The sequence below is a fragment of the Mobula hypostoma genome, chromosome 13 (genome assembly GCF_963921235.1).
Source record: "Mobula hypostoma chromosome 13, sMobHyp1.1, whole genome shotgun sequence".
NCBI lineage: Eukaryota > Metazoa > Chordata > Chondrichthyes > Myliobatiformes > Myliobatidae > Mobula > Mobula hypostoma.
Genome location: NC_086109.1, coordinates 96,841,696 through 96,859,337, shown reverse-complemented (window position 1 = coordinate 96,859,337; position 17,642 = coordinate 96,841,696). Strand labels below are relative to the sequence as shown.

The 17,642-nt window shown below is 47.7% G+C and overlaps 1 protein-coding gene across 6 annotated transcripts in view; it reads left to right on the top strand.

The window, feature by feature from the left end:
* Positions 1 to 15,425, top strand: part of slc30a4 (solute carrier family 30 member 4) — a 42,511-nt gene extending 27,086 nt beyond the window's left edge. For 5 of the 6 annotated variants that reach the window (XM_063066280.1, XM_063066277.1, XM_063066278.1 and 2 more), the window contains 5 exons: positions 4,783 to 4,936; positions 7,159 to 7,360; positions 7,452 to 7,557; positions 9,819 to 9,953; positions 13,607 to 15,425. In XM_063066280.1, the coding sequence (XP_062922350.1) occupies positions 4,783 to 4,936; positions 7,159 to 7,360; positions 7,452 to 7,557; positions 9,819 to 9,953; positions 13,607 to 13,782 (773 nt within the window). In that variant the 3' untranslated portion in view covers positions 13,783 to 15,425. The remainder of the gene's footprint in view (positions 1 to 4,782; positions 4,937 to 7,158; positions 7,361 to 7,451; positions 7,558 to 9,818; positions 9,954 to 13,606) is intronic. The other variant, XM_063066282.1, reaches the window with a different exon arrangement.
* The last annotated feature ends 2,217 nt before the right edge of the window (positions 15,426 to 17,642 follow it).

The following is a 17,642-nucleotide window of genomic DNA, read 5'->3' as shown; positions in this document are numbered from 1 at the left end:
ACACGCACACGCACACAGCACATATAACACGCACACACACACAGCACATATAACACGCACACACACACAGCACATATAACACACGCACACAGCACATATAACACACGCACACAGCACATATAACACACGCACACAGCACATATAACACACACGCACACAGCACATATAACACACACGCACACAGCACATATAACACACACGCACACAGCACATATAACACACACACAACACAGCACATATAACACACCCACACAGCACATATAACACGCACACACACAGCACATATAACACGCACACACACAGCACATATAACACGCACACACACACAGCACATATAACACGCACACACAACACAGCACATATAACACACACACACAGCACATATAACACACACAAACACAGCACATATAACACACACACACAACACAGCACATATAACACACACACACACACACACACAACACAGCACATATAACACACACACACCCAACACAGCACATATAACACACACATAACACACACACACAGCACATATAACTCACACAACACAGCTTAAACTTTCAATATCATTTATTTTCACTCCAGCCACACTGTCAGCTCTGGTACTGTGGTTCCCATCCCCCTGCAAATCTAGTTTAAAGCCTCCCCAATAGCATTAACAAACCTCCCTGAAAGGATATTGGTCCCCCTGTAGTTCAAGTGTAACCCGTCTCTCTTGTACAAGTCCCACCTGCCCCAGAAGAGGTCCCAATTATCCTGAAATCTGAAACCCTGCTCCCTACACCAGTTCCTCAGCCACTTGTTCCTCCTCCAGAGCATCCTATTCCTACCCTCACTGGCACCTAGCACAGGTAGCAATCCTGAGATTACCACCTTTGAGGTCCTGCTTTTCAATTTCCTACCAAGCTCTCTATACTCACTCTCCAGGACCTCCTCACTCTTCCTTGCTATGTCATTGGTACCAATGTGCACCACGACATCTGGCTGGTCACCCTCCCACTTTAGAATGTCATGCAATCGATCAGAGACATCCTTGACCCTGGCACCCAGGAGGCAACAAACCATCCTGGATTCTCTGTCACGACCACAGAACCTCCTATCTGCACCTCTAACTATCGAGTCCCCTATCACTATCGCTCTCCTCTTTTTCCACCCTTCGTTCTGCACTGCAGAGCCACACTCAGTGCCAGAGATCCGGCTACTGCAGCTTGTCCCAGGTAAGTCATCCCCCCCAACAGTATCCAATGCGGTATACTTGTTGTTGAGGGGAATGGCCACAGGGGAACCCTGCTCTGCCTGCCCTTTCCCCTTCCCTTGCCTGACAGTGACCCAATTTCCTGTCCTCTGCTCCTTTGGCATAACTACCTCCCTGTAGCTACAATCTATAATCTCCTCATTCTCCCGAATGATCTGCAGGTCATCCAGCTCCTGCTCCAGTTCCCTAACGCGGTGTGTTAGGGGCTGCAGCTGGATGCACTTCCTGCAGGTGTCGTTGTCAGGGACACCGGAGGGCTCCCTGTCTTCCCACATCCTGCAAGAGGAGCATTCCAACGTCATTGCTGGAGTGGACTTGGGGCTGAATTGAAGTGACAGGGCCTGAGCCCGAGAGCAAAAAATTAATTCATGTTTGACCAATTTAAGCGACAAACGGGATAAAAAAAAATCAAGGCGTCCCGGTCAAGAGCGAAACACAAACCGAACTAGATTTACAGGGGGATGGGAACCAGAGTGCCAGAGCTGACAGTGTGGCTGGGGTGAAAATAAATGATATTGAAAGTTTAAGCAAATCAGCTGATAGAAAGGTTGTGAGTGGTGGTAAAAATCTTCTGAGGTGTATATATTTCAATGCTAGGAGTATTGCGGGGAAGGCGGATGAGTTGAGGGCGTGGATTGACACGTGAAATTATGATGTTGTACCAATTAGTGAAACTTGGCTACAGGAGGGACAGGACTGGCAGCTTAATATTCCAGGGTTCCGATGTTTCAGATGTGATCGAGGCAGAGGAATGAAAGGTGGGGAGTAGCATTGTTTGTTAGGGAAAATATTACAGCAGTGCTCAGGCAGGACAGATTAGAGGGCTTGTCTACTGAGTCCTTATGGGTGGAGCTGAGAAACGGGAAAGGTATGGCCACATTAGTGGGATTGTATTACAGACCACCCAATAATCAACGAGACTTGGAAGAGCAAATCTGCAGAGAGATAGCAGGCAACTGCAGGAAACATAAAGTTGTGGTGGTAGGGGATTTTAATTTTCCATACATTGATTGGGACTCCCATACTGTTAGGGGTCTAAGTGGTTTAGAGTTTATAAAATGTGTTCAGGAAAAGTTTTCGAAATCAATATATAGAGGGATCAACTAGAGGGGATGCAATATTGGATCTCCTGTTAGGAAACGAGTTAGGACAAGTGACAGAAGTCTGTGTAGGGGAGCATTTTGGTTCCAGTGATCATAACACCATTAGTTTCAATTTGATCATGGACAAGGATAGATCTGGTCCTAGGGTTGAGGTTCTGAACTGGAAGAAGGCCAAATTTGAAGAAATGAGAAAGGATCTAAAAAGCGTGGATTGGGACAGGTTGTTCTCTGGCAAAGATGTGATTGGTAGGTGGGAAGCCTTCAAAGGGGAAATTTTGAGAGTGCAGAGTTGGTATGTTCCTGTCAGGATTAAAGGCAAATTGAATAGGAATAAGGAACCTTGGTTCTCAAGGGATATTGCAACTCTGATAAAGAAGAAGAGGGAGTTGTATGAAATGTATTGGAAACAGGGAGTAAATCAGGTGCTTGAGGAGTATAAGAAGTGCAAGAAAATACTTAAAGTAATCAGGAGGGCTAAAAGAAGACATGAGGTTGCCTTGGCAGTCAAAGTGAAGGATAATCCAAAGAGTTTTTACAGGTATATTAAGATCAAAAGGATTGTAAGGGATAAAATTGGTCCTCTTGAAGATCAGAGTGGTCGGCTTTGTGCGGAACCAAAGGAAATGGGGGAGATCTTAAATAGGTTTTTTGCGTCTGTATTTACTAAGGAAACTGGCATGAAGTCTATGGAATTGAGGGAATCAAGCAGTGAGATCATGGAAACTGTACAGATTGAAAAGGAGGAGGTGCTTGCTGTCTTGAGGAAAATTAAAGTGGATAAATCCCCGAGACCTGACAGAGTGTTCTCTTGGACCTTGAAGGAGACTAGTGTTGAAATTGCGGGGGCCCTGGCAGAAATATTTAAAATGTCACTGTCTACAGGTGAAGTGCCGGAGGATTGGAGAGTGCCTCATGTTGTTCCGTTGTTTAAAAAAGGATCGAAAAGTAATCCGGGAAATTGCAGGCCAGTAAGTTTAATGTCGGTAGTAGGTAAGTTATTGGAGGGAGTACTAAGAGACAGAATCTACAAGCATTTGGATAGACAGGGGCTTATTAGGGAGAGTCAACATGGCTTTGTGCGTGGTAGGTCATGTTTGACCAATCTGTTGGAGTTTTTCGAGGAGGTTACCAGGAAAGTGGATGAAGGGAAGGCAGTGGATATTGTCTACATGGACTTCAGTAAGGCCTTTGACAAGGTCCCGCATGGGAGGTTAGTTAGGAAAATTCAGTCGCTAGGTATACATGGAGAGGTGGTAAATTGGATTAGACATTGGCTCGATGGAAGAAGCCAGAGAGTGGTGGTAGAGAATTGCTTCTCTGAGTGGAGGCCTGTGACTAGTGGTGTGCCACAAGGATCAGTGCTGGGTCCATTGTTATTTGTCATCTATATCAATGATCTGGATGATAATGTGGTAAATTGGATCAGCAAGTTTGCTGATGATACAAAGATTGGAGGTGTAGTAGACAGTGAGGAAGGTTTTCAGAGCCTGCAGAGGGACTTGGACCAGCTGGAAAAATGGGCTGAAAAATGGCAGATGGAGTTTAATACAGACAAGTGTGAGGTATTGCACGTTGGAAGGACAAACCAACGTAGAACATACAGGGTTAATGGTAAGGCACTGAGGAGTGCAGTGGAACAGAGGGATCTGGGAATACAGATACAAAATTCCCTAAAAGTGGCGTCACAGGTAGATAGGGTCGTAAAGAGAGCTTTTGTACATTGGCCTTTATTAATCAAAGTATTGAGTATAAGAGCTGGAATGTTATGATGAAGTTGTATAAGGCATTGATGAGGCTGAATCTGGAGTATTGTGTTCAGTTTTAGTCACCAAATTACAGGAAGGATATAAATAAGGTTGAAAGAGTGCAGAGAAGGTTTACAAGGATGTTGCCAGGACTTGAGAAACTCAGTTACAGAGAAAGGTTGAATAGGTTAGGACTTTATTCCCTGGAGCGTAGAAGAATGAGGGGAGATTTGATAGAGGTATGTAAAATTATGATGGGTATAGATAGAGTGAATGCAAGCAGGCTTTTTCCACTGAGGCAAGGGGAGAAAAAAACCAGAGGACATGGGTTAAGGGTGAGGGGGGAGAAAAGTTTAAAGGGAACATTAGTGGGGGGCTTCTTCACACAGAGAGTGGTGGGAGTATGGAATGAGCTGCCAGACGAGGTGGTAAATGCGGGTTCTTTTTTAACATTTAAGAGTAAATTGGACAGATACATGGATGGGAGGTGTATGGAGGGATATGGTCCGTGTGCAGGTCAGTGGGACTAGGCAGAAAATGGTTCGGCACAGCCAAGCAGGGCCAAAAGGCCTGTTTCTGTGCTGTAGTTTCTGTGGTTTCTATGGATTACCCATGAGTACACTGGTTGTGTTGGACACTATTGACATGGTCGACCCTCTCCTTGTCTGTTTTGTCCCAGAGGCTCTAGCAGCCATGCTCAGTGTGTTCCTGATCTACGCCGTTACCGTCGGCCTGGTGTACGAGGCCGTTCAGAGGACCATACACCAGGACTTTGAGATCCACGCCGATGTGATGATCATCATTGCAGCCATTGGAGTCGCCATCAACCTCATGTAAGTCCATGGGGCCGAAGCTTCCTCTCCCCCCGCCCCCCGCCCCGGGGTCCAGGGGTCCAAGTCGCCCGCCCCGGGGTCCGGGGTCCAGGGGTCCAAGTCGCCCGCCCCGGGGTCCGGGGGTCCAAGTCACTGCCTCGGGGTCCAGGGGTCCGAGTCTCCCCCCCCCACCTCGGGGTCCAGGGGTCCAAGTCTCCCCCCCCCCCCACCTCGGAGTCCAGGGGTTTGAGTCTCCCCCCCCCCACCTCGGGGTCCAGGGGTTTGAGTCTCCCCCCCCCCACCTCGGGGTCCAGGGGTCCGAGGCTCCCCCCCACCTCGGAGTCCAGGGGTCCGAGTCTCCCCCCCCCACCTCAGGGTCCAGCTGTCAATGACGTTCCATTTGCAGGGCCGGTGATCTGTTCTGCCAGATTGATCGGCTCTGATTCCAGAGGAATTGCCGACGCTGACTGGCATCCTTGTGCGATGGGACATCACAGAGCAGGAAGTTACTGGAAAGGTGGGACGGGGGGCGGAAAGATGGGGCGGGGGGCAGCAAGATGGGGAGACAGAGGAGAAGAGGTTGATTCTGAGTGACATTGGGGGTGGTGGGGTAGCGGGGAGTGAGGATTGGAGTGTAATCACAACTCCAGGCCGTGACTCCCTGCTGTATATGGTAACTGTCGTCCTCCACAAGTAAACCTTCATCTCTGGTATAATGTAAATCACTCTGAAAGTTCGCGGCATTTAGCAGCGTTAGAAACACAGAAAACCTACAGCACAATACAGGCCCTTCGGCCCACAAAGTTGTGCCGAACATGTCCCTACCTTAGAAATTACCCTGGGTTCCCATGGCCCTCTATTTTTCTGAGCTCCATATACCTATCCAAGTGTCTCTTAAAAGACCCTATTGTATCTGCCTCCACCACCGTTGCCGGCAGCCCATTCCACACACTCACCACTCTCTGCGTAAAAAAAAAAACCTACCCGACATCTCCTCTGTACCTGCTTCCGAGCACCTTAAAACTCTGCCCTCTTATGCTAGCCATTTCAGCCCTGGGAAAAAGCCTCTGACCATCCACGTGATCAATGCCTCTCATCATCTTATACACCTCTATCAGGTCACCTGTCGTCCTCCGTCGCTTCAAGGAGAAAAGGCCGAGTTCACTCAAAGATTGAGACATATTTATCAGGTGTACAGGGAACTGTCTCTTGCATTAACAACAACACAAAGTTGTGCTGGGGGCTGCCCGCAATGTCACCACACACCCCACAGAGAGAGAGAGTAATTTTTTTGTTCATGTATAGAGGAGCGGAGTTAATGACAAATAATAATTTTAGCCGATGTAATATGACAGCCCAAACTTAGTTTGTTTTTTTTAGGTTAGTTTTTTTTAGTATAGGGGGTTTTCTTTTCTCTCTATAAAATATCTTTTTCATGGTCAGTTACTATGAGATTGGGAAGCTAAACTATATTTGTTACTTGGAATCTGTGCTTGTACACCTTAATTGTTACTATTGTAGTCCGGATCTCTATGTATCATTACTATTATTGTTATGTTTAATTTTGAAACCTAATAAAAAGATTGTGTGAGAGAGAGAGAGAGAGAGAGAGAGAGACACACACACACACACACACACACACACACACACACACACACACACACACACACACTCACACTCACATAGACAGACACACTCACACTCACATAGACAGACACACTCAGACAGACACACACAGACACAGACACACACACACACACACACACTCACATAGACAGACACACTCAGACAGACACACAGACACAGAGACACAGACACACACACACACTCACATAGACAGACACACTCAGACAGACACACACAGACACAGACACACACACACACACACACACACACAGAGTCATAGGGACAGAGGGAGAGGGAGAGAAAGTCACAGAGAGACAGACACCTCCAAACGCCGGGCTGGCTACCTCTGGGCTCACAGAGCTTTGTCTGAACATTCAGACAAACATTGGGCCTCAGACCTCGAGGCAGACCAACCCAAGGATCTCAGTTTTCGATCCGTGAGATGAAATTACGCTGTTTACCGGATGATGAATTTCCTGGCTGGTGGTATTCCATGATTATACGCACACTGTTGCTGTGGCTGTGGAGGGTGATCTAGGAATGTGAAATCAGATGCCGGCCGAGTGATTCCGCATGTTCTTCCACTGTTTGTGACTTCCATGTTTTAAATTTAACAGAATGGGATTTTTGCTGAAGCAGTCCACCCATTCCCATTCCCACTCTCCTTCGGAAAAGGCTGCCGGAGCGGCTCCCGAGAAGGCTGCCAGACATGCCGATCACTCCGGGAATCTGGCCGTGCGGGCGGCGTTCATCCACGCTCTGGGAGACGTGGTGCAGAGTGTCGGCGTGCTGGTCGCAGCTTATATCATCCGCTTTAAAGTAGGTGTTCTGTTTCCTACCCTGACTGTGTGTGCGAGGCCACGGTGTCCGGCTCTCATTTCACTGCACGGTCACTGCTTCCCTCCCACAGCCGGCCTACAAGATCGCCGACCCGATCTGCACCTACATCTTCTCCTTTCTCGTTCTGTGCACGACCTTCCGGATAGTACGCGACACGGCTCTGATCTTTCTGGAAGGTATGCAAAACTATTTGGTTATTCACGAAGACAGTGGTAGAGAGGAAAGGTAGGTTTAATCAGACCCCCTCGCACCGGGGTGGGCTCAGAGGGCACCTGTATTTCAGTTTCCAGACTGTTTCATTTCCTCTTCTCAGGATTATTTTCATGAATCAGACTTGAGTGGGAAATAAACTCACATTTTGGAAAATGAAGACAGAGTGTGTCTGTGTGCGCATGTGATCTAGTGATGTATGTGTGCCTGTCTGTCTGCAAACTAGAGATGTGCACGCATTGGATCTGGTGATGTGGGTGTGTGTGTGTGGTGGAGCATGGGCCGCTGACAGTAGCGCCAGAGATCTTTGTCCCGGGCTAGACTTTCACGTCGTCCCCAGGTGTAGCCCATTTTCTCCTTCCTCTCAGAGACGATGACTTTGGAGCTTCTGCTGGAGTGTCTGTGGCTCTTGGTTTTCATGGGATGGGGTTGTTAGCCTCATGTCCAACTCTCCTTTCACAACCGGGCTCAACCGGCCACAGCTGAAATGAGTTGACTGCAATCAATAAGAAATTCACAGAGCAATGACAGGTATACAGGTGATTACATTAATACTACAAAAGTAGAAATGCTAAACTACAAGGAAAGTAGTGTAATCCACCAGGCCTGAATGAGTGTGTTTTGGGAAATGGATCTGTGTCTGCAGTCTGGCCGCCCACGCAGCAGGGACATCTCTCTGTCATGGTCAGCACTGTCTGATGATCTCCTTCCCATAGTCTAACTCCACACTGCTCCAGTTCCACAAAATACAGTTTGCACTCAGCGGCTTCTTTAGTAAATACCTCCTGTACTGAATAAAGTGGCCACTGAGTCTATGTTCATGACCTGCTGCTGTAGCCCATACACTTCAAGGTTCCATGTGCATTCAGAAATGCTTTTCTGCACACCACTGTAGTAACGTCTGGTTATTTGACTTACTGGAAGGCTTGGAATGTGAACAATTCCACATAGTCTATGAAATGACAGGCATAGCTGGGGCCCATGCGATTGACCATCAGAAAATTGTCTCTGACACCATCACTGACCTCATCAGCTCTGGAGAACTCCCATCCACAGCTACCTGTGGCAAAGAATTCCACAGAGTCACCACTCTCTGGCTAAAGAAATTCCTTCTGTAGTCTCTCTGCTTCCTCAACATTACCTGCCCCTCCAGCTGTCTTTGTGTCTGCAAATTTGGCCACAAATCCATCAATTCCATCATCCAAATCATTGACATACAACGTAAAAAGAATCGGTCCCAACACAGAGCTCTGTGGAACACCATCAGCCACCAGCAGCCAACCAGAACAGGCTCCAAACAACAGGAATTCTGCAGATGCTGGAAATTCAAGCAACACACATCAAAGTTGCTGGTGAACGCAGCAGGCCAGGCAGCATCTATAGGAAGAGGCGCAGTCGACGTTTCAGGCCGAGACCCTTCGTCAGGACTAACTGAAGGAAGAGTGAGTAAGGGATTTGAAAGCTGGACGGGGAGGGGGAGATGCAAAATGATAGGAGAAGACAGGAGGGGGAGGGATAGAGCCGAGAGCTGGACAGGTGATAGGCAAAAGGGGATACGAGAGGATCATGGGACAGGAGGTCTGGGAAGAAAGACAAGGGGGGGGGTGACCCAGAGGATGGGCAAGAGGTATATTCAGAGGGACAGAGGGAGAAAAAGGAGAGTGAGAGAAAGAATATGTGCATAAAAATGAGTAACAGATGGGGTACGAGGGGGAGGTGGGGCCTAGCGGAAGTTAGAGAAGTCGATGTTCATGCCATCAGGTTGGAGGCTACCCAGACGGAATATAAGGTGTTGTTCCTCCAACCTGAGTGTGGCTTCATCTTTACAGTAGAGGAGGCCATGGATAGACATGTCAGAATGGGAATGGGATGTGGAATTAAAATGTGTGGCCACTGGGAGATCCTGCTTTCTCTGGCGGACAGAGCGTAGATGTTCAGCAAAGCGGTCTCCCAGTCTGCGTCGGGTCTCACCAGTATATAGAAGGCCACATCAGAACAGGCTCCATTTTTTTTCCACTCTTTGCCAATCAGCCACTGCTTTATCCCTGCTAGAATCTTTCCTGTAATACCACGGGCTCGTAGCTTGAAAAGCAGCCTCATGTGGCACCTTGTCAAAGGCCAGTGAAAATCCAAGTGGAGAACATAACCGATTCTCTTTCGTCTGTCATGTTGTAATATTTGAACTTCCCGCTGACGGGCAGCCTGACACTGACTCTGTGCCCCTCAGGTACTCCTCGGCACCTTGATGTTGATCACATTCGGGATTCTTTGCTGAAGATTGAAGATGTCCACTCTGTTCAGGATCTGAATGTGTGGTCACTAACCGTGGGGAAAACAGCAGCTATCGTTCACTTGAGGCTGGGTGAGTGATTGACTACTTTATCTCCCTACTGGCTATTAACTGTGTGCTTTGGCGCTGAGTAGAGTCACAGAGGAGTACAGCACAGAACCAGGCCCTTTGGCCCATCTAGTTTGTGTTGAACAATTTAAACTGTCTACTCCCATTGACCTGCACCGGGACCAGAGCCCTCTATATCCCTCCATGTCCCTCCCGTCCGTGTATCGATCCAAACTTCTCTTAAATGTTGGAACCGAGCTCGCACAATCACTTGTGCTGGCAGCTCATTCCACACTCTTCTGATCCTCCGCGTGAAGAAGTTTCCCCTCATTTTCCCCTTGAACTTTAACCCTTCACCCTTAACCCATGATTTCTAGTCCCACCCAACGTCAGTAGAAAAGCCTGCTCACATTTACTCAATCTATACCCCCTCATAATTTTACAAACCTGTCAAATCTTTTGATTTTCTACATTCTAAATAATACAGTCCTAACCTATTCAAATAAATATAACTCAGATCTTCCAGACATACCAACATCCTTGCAAATTTTTTCTGTACTCCGTGTCCCCGTGAGCCCCTCTCCCCCGTCTCCCCAGTTAGATGTGACCCTGTCTCCCCGTGAGCCCGTCTCCCGTCAGTTAGTAAGCTGATACGGGAGCCTTGATCTGACTTCTTTCTGTGTTTCCTGTGGTCACGGACACTGGCCCCGTGGTCACTGTGGACAGTTCTGATTTTCATGCATGAAAGATGTAGCAGTGTCAGAGTTGCTGCAGATGGAATTCACCAGGATGTTCCCGGAGGGCTGCAATTAGACAGAGAGTCTGGACTGGCTCGTTTTATTCTCTCTGGAATGTAGAGGTTGGGAGGTTAGAGGTTTCTGAAATTACAAAGATCATAGATAGGATAGATTATCAGCAAGGGGAGGATAGATTATCAGCACAGGGGAGTCTGGAACTCGAGGGCACAGGTTTAAGGTAAGGGGAGGAATTTGAAGGTGATTTGAGAGGGTTTAAGGTAAGAGGAGGAATTTGAAGGTGATTTGAGAGGGGTTAAGGTAAGAGAGGAGGAATTTGAAGGTGATTTGAGAGGGGTTAAGGTAAGAGGGGAGGAATTTGAAGGTGATGTGAGAGGGGTTAAGGTAAGAGGGGAGGAATTTGAAGGTGATGTGAGAGGGGTTAAGGTAAGAGGGGAGAATTTGAAGGTGATTTGAGAGGGTTTAAGGTAAGAGGGGAGGAATTTGAAGGTGATTTGAGAGGGTTTAAGGTAAGAGGGGAGGAATTTGAAGGTGATTTGAGAGGGTTTAAGGTAAGAGGAGGAATTTGAAGGTGATGTGAGAGGGGGGTTTCTCAGCCAGAGAACAGAATTAGGTTTGTTATCAGCAGCATACAGAATGTTGTCGCAAACAAGAGAAAGTCTGCAGATGCTGGAAATCCGAGCAACACACACGAAACGTCGGAGGAATTTGGGCCAGGCTGCGTCTGTGGAAAAGAGTAAACAGTCGATGTCTGGGGCGGACTGGAGAGAAAAAGATGAGGAACAGATTTAACAGGAGTGGGGAGGGGAGAGAGAAACACAAGGTGATGGGTGAAACTGGGAGGGGGAGGGATGAAGTGAAGAGCTGGGATGTTGATTGGTGAAAGAGATACAGGGCTGGAGAAGGGGGAGTCTGATAGGAGAGGACAGAACACCAAGAAGGAAGAAAAGGGGGAGGAGCATTAGGGGAGGCGATGGGCGGGCAAGGAGATGAGGTGAGAGAGGGAAATGGGGGTGGGCAGAAAGTGGGGGGGGGGGGAGATGTGTTTGGTGGTGGGATCCCGTTGGAGATGGCAGAATTGCTGGAGAATTATGTACTGGACGCGGAGGCTGGTGGGGTGGTGGGTGAGGACAAGAGGAACCCTATCCCTGGTGGGGTGGTGGGAGGATGGGGTAAAAGCAGATATATGTGAAATGGAAGAGATACGGTTGAGGGCAGCGTTGATGGGGGAGGAAGGGAAGCCCCTTTCTTTGAGGAAGGAGGGCATCTCCTTCGTTCTGCAATGAAAAGCCTCATACTGGGAGCAGAAGTGGCAGAGACAGAGGAATTAAGAGAGGGTGGTGGCGTTACAGGGTGGGAAGATGTAAAGTCCAGGTAGCTGTGAGAGTCTCTGGGTTTATAATAGCCATCAGTAGATGAGCTGTCTCCGGAGATAGAGTGAGATCAGGAAAGGGGGGGAGGTGTCGGATATGAACCAGGTAAATTTGAGGGCAGAGTGGAAGTTGGTTTTGCAGTAGCAGTATCATGCAATCCACTACTAATTACAACAGGAATATGTAGAAGGCTGGTTGTCTGGATTGACCTTGGAGATGAAGTGGTGTTACAATATCTGAAAGTCGTTTGGACGGGTACTTGGATAGGAAAGGCCCACAGGACGACAGGCCAAACGCAAGCGAATAGGAGTAGTGTAGATTGGCATCAGGTTCAGGGTGGAGGAGATGGGCCAAGTGGCCTTACATTTCTGTGTTTGAGCATCAGACTACAGCTTGAACCACTGATCACAGACACCCCTCCTGGCTGCAGTTGTGCAAATCACCAGTTGCTGAAGTGAATCCCGTGTGTGAAGAACAGCATGCACAATCCCATTTGCCACTTTCACTGAAAACACAGAGTGCCCTAAGCCCTGTCCCCAGAGGCACCTCCTCGTGTACCCTGAGCCTGTGAACAGCTCAGGACCGAGTGGACCAAAGGTGACATGGGTGCGTGAGGTCATACTGGTACGTGACATAATACGGGTGCGTGAGGAAGAGGGTGCGAGGAAGAGGGCTGGATGGGAGGATGCTGACCAGACGTGGGTGAGGAGGATGGGAAGGGATGGGGATGATGAAGGTTGGAGGGGATGTTGGACAGTCGAGGTTAGGAATTTATGCAGCTTGAACTTCACGACATTACAGCACAGTACAGGCCTTTTGGCCCATAGCGTTGTGCTGACTCTCTAACCTACTTCAAGGTCAATCTAACCTTTCCCTCCATTTTTCTATCATCCATGTGTCTGTCTAAGTGTCCCTAATATATTTGCCTCGACCCTTGGCAGGGCGTTCCACACTCCCACCACTCTCTGTGGGGGAAAGAACAAACAAACAAACTAACTTACTTTTGACACCAACTCTACTTTCCTCCAATCACGTTAAAATTATACCTCCTGGTACTACCCATTTCCACCCTGTGGAAAGTCTCTGGCTGTCCTCCTGTCATATAGACCATACGTTATAGGAGCAGAATTCGGCCATTTGGCCCATCAAGTCTGCGCCCCCATTCCATCACGGCTGATTTATTATCCCTCTCCTGCCTTCTCCCCGTAACCTTTGACACCCTTACTAATCAAGAACATACCAACCTCCGTTTAAACATACCCAATGACTTTACCTCCACAGCAGTCTGAGACAGTGAATTCCACAGATTCACCACCTCTGGCTAAAGAAATTCCTCCTCATCTCTGCTATATTAGACACCTCTAGTAAGTGAATAGAAGTGGAATTCTCTTGTTGGAAGAATTGAGATCCAGTTGTAGGGATGTGTCCACGTGCTGACTCTGGTGAGCCATGTCCTGGTTAGAACCACTGACCGGTCGGCTGGTGTTTACCCAGTTATTTGTGTGTCCCTCCTGCTGGCTGCGAGGTTTTGATTGCTGTGTGTGCTCAGTTGCAGAGGGGACGTCCAGATGGGAAGATGTTCAGTGCAAGGCTCGTCACATCTTGCGGCATTCCTACGGTATACACCAGTGTAGTGTGCAGCTGCAGGTCTACAAGGAGTCATCGGACAGTGTTTGCACCAAATGTGGGTCCTTGGATCTTCAGGGACCTGCTCGTTCAAGTTAGTGCCTTCTGTTACAGTTGTCACCAGGACTGCACTTGTGGAAAGCCAGCCGTACTACTGCAACCCAGCAATGTGCCACCTCCCTCTCTCACTGCCGGACCCCCCCACCCCCAGCTGCTGTTCCTCAGGGAGACTCTGATCATGGCCTTTGCCTGTTTTCCCAGGTTCCTGTGGCCAACAGTCAACTTGTCCACTTAACCGTTCAAACTTTTCATTCATCACACAGAACTTTAGCTGTTTATGTGAGACAGCTCAGAGTTTCCAGTGCTGATCTGAATCCAAGCATTGCCGCTTCTTCTGGGGACTAGGAGCGTTGTGGTGAGATGGTGCTGAAGTCCCTAGCACAGCTCTAGTGGGCAGAATGGCCTCTAAGGGAATACTGTGCTGGACTATTCTACAGGAGCTGATTGGAGGCTGGGCACTTGATCAGTGGAGCCAGCTATTGTGGACAGTGACTGGTAGAGAATTTCATACCTCTCCACGTTAACCCTTTCAGCCATCCTGACATCTGAGCTCCCAGCGCCTCTGGGTGGGGGCTGAAACCCCAGTTACAGTGTGGCCAGCCCGCAGCATTGTCTGAGCAGGAGATGGTTTGCATTGAGACCCCTCATTCCCCAGAGGAGCTCGTTCCTTTAAAATGAACGTTTTAAATGTAGATGTGCCAAGATTCAGCAGAAAAATTACTTCAAATCATGTCAGGAGCACAAGAAAATCTGCCGATGCTGGAAATCCAAAGCAACACGCACAAAATGCTGGGAGAACTCAGCGGGCCAGGCAGCATCTATGGAAAAGAGTGCCATTGACATTCCGGGCTGAGACCCTTTGGCAGGTTTGTGAGTGTTGCTTCGAATCGCGTGCAGCCTTCCGGGATGGGATTCAGAAGATGCATTCTCAGTTTCCAATGTTTACCCGTATCTGTAGATTAACACCTCGAACATCTAACCTGTCTGTGCCTGAAACTCAGCCTCTCCATTCACTGCAGCAATGATCTTTTAGCCTTTAATCTGCTGGGAGAAATCAGGCCATTTAAAAATGTTTTTACTGAGGAGATACTAACAAACAAGTAATGATTTGTACAATCTGGTAAGACTATTTTTATAATTTATATGAATGTAACTGCAGGGTTTCTGACAGTATCCATCACCCTCCACAGCTGTGAAGTTGCAGGACATGCTGTTGTCCTGTTTAATCGGCTCTCCTCGGAGTTAATCAAACAGTGTTGCGCACAATTCCAGAAGCAGTACATTGTTGGACAAGTAACATTGATAAAGTTCAGCGGTAATCCCTTTCTGCTGCTCAGAGGGGCGATCTGGAATCTCGATTCACCCCCTTCAGCTGGTCACTGTTGCTACTTTGGTTAGGATGGCAGTTGCTGTCTGATACCCAGTCTTCAGAGACCAGCAGTATGTCACTGGTAAGACCTGATATTTCTGCAGGTACCTCGTGCCCGACAGCTTCTCGCAGCCCACGGTCAAACCTGGGCTGCTCGTGCCCGAGGTATATTGCTACAAGTTCCCCACTTCTATTATTTACCATCTTCTTCCTTTCTTTCGTCAGTTTAACAGCTAACATGTCACCTGGATATCATGTATGTACCTTGATTGAATATTAATATTGTAACAATAAAACCATCTGCGGTATCGTATACCCCTTTCAATTATGTATCATCTCCCTTTGGCTTGAACCTTTGCCACAGCGTCGAGAGCTTTCATTTTCCTCGGTTTCTAACTCTTCATATTTTCCCCACAGTCCAAGTGCTTTTAAATTTATTTCAGTTCATCTGTGATGTTGAATTTTACAGCACTGATGTTTCAGTTACTCAAATGGGATTTTCTTTAAGTTGAATACTGAAGAAATAGATTTATGCCCCTATTTTATAATTATCAGATATTATAAAATATGATCTGATCTTTCAGTAGATGCTCCCATTTTCTTGGTTCTACTTAACCTGCTTCGGCCACTGATCGACTGGAGGTGATTCTTTTCGATCTTACCCAGTGGTGTACGTGTCTATATTGTGGAAATAACTTTACCTTACAGTCTCTGGGGTTAGAAACATAGAAAACCTACAGCACAATACAGGCCCTTCGGCCCACAATGCTGTGCCGAACATGTCCTTACCTTAGAAATTACCTCGGGTTACCCATAGACTATTTTTCTAAGCTCCATGTACCTGTCCAGGAGTCTCTTAAAAGACCCTATTGTATCCACCTCCACCACCGTCGCTGGCAGCCCATTCCACACACTCACCACTCTCTACGTTTTAAAAAAAACACTAACCCCTGACATCTCCTCTGTACCTACTCCCCAGCACCTTAAAACTGCCCGCTCATTTAGCCATTTCAGCCCTGGGAAAAAGCCTCTGACTATCCACACGATCAATGCCTCTCATCATCTTATACACCTCTATCAGGTCACCTCTCATCCTCCGTCGCTCCAAGGAGAAAAGGCCAAGTTCACTCAACCTATTGTCATAAGGCATGCTCCCCAATCCAGGCAACATCCTTGTAAATTCCTCTGCAACCTTTCTATGGTTTCCACGTCCTTTCTGCAGTGAGGTGACCAGAACTGAGCTCAGTACTCCAACTGGGGCCTGACCAGGGTCCTGTATAGCTGCAACATTACCTCTTGGCTCTTGAACTCAATCCCACAGTTGATGAAGGCCAATGCACTGTATGCCTTCTTAACCACAGAGTCAACCTGTGTAGCAGCTTTGAGTGTCCTATGGACTCAGACCCCAAGATCCCTCTGATCCTCCACACTGCCAAGAGTCTTACCATTAATACTATATTCTGCTATCATATTTGACCTACACCAAAATGAACTACCTCACATTTATCTGGGTTGAACTCCATCTGCCACTTCTCAGCCCAGTTTTGCATCCTATCAATGTCCCACTGTAACCTCTGACAGCCCTCCACACTATCCACAACACCTCCAACCTCTGTGTCATCAGCAAATTTAGTAACCCATCCCTCTACTTCCTCATCCAGGTCATTTATAAAAATCACGAAGAGTAAGGGTCCCAGAACAGATCCCTGAGGCACACCACTGGTCATTGACCTCCATGCGGAAAATGACCCGTCTACAACCACTCTTTGCCTTCTGTGGGCGAGCCAGTTCCGGATCCACAAAGCAAGATCCCCATGGATCCCATGCCTCCTTACTTTCTCAATAAGCCTTGCATGGGTACCTTATCAAGTGCCTTGCTGAAATCCATATCCACATCTGCTGCTTTACCTTCATCAATGTGTTTAGTCACATCCTCAAAAAATTCAATCAGGCTCGTAAGGCACGAGCTGCCTTTGACAAAGCTATGCTGACTATTCCTAATCATATTATGCCTCTCCAAATGTTTATAAATCCTGCCTCTCAGGATTTTCTCCATCAACTTACCAACCACTGAAGTAAGACTCACTGGTCTATAATGTCCTGGGCTATCTCTACTCCCTTTCTTGAATAAAGGAACAACATCTGCAACCCTCCAATCCTCCAGAACCTCTCCTGTCCCCATTGATGTGGCAAAGATCATTGCCAGAGGCTCAGCAATCTCCTCCCTCGCCTCCCATAGTAGCCTGGGGTAGATCTTGTCCGGTCCAACTTGATGCTTTCCAAAAGTTCCAGCACATCCTCTTTCTTAATGTCTATATGCTCAAGCTTTTCAGTCCACTGTAAGTCTTCCCTACAATCGCCAAGATCCTTTTCCATAGTGAATACTGAAGCAAAGTACTCATTAAGTACCTCTGCTGTCTCCTCCAGTTCCATACACACTTTTCCACTGTCACACTTGATTAGCCCAAGTGTCGAACCCTGTGTCACCCCCGCCCCCTTTCCAAATCCCGACATGTTGTGGTGCAGAAGG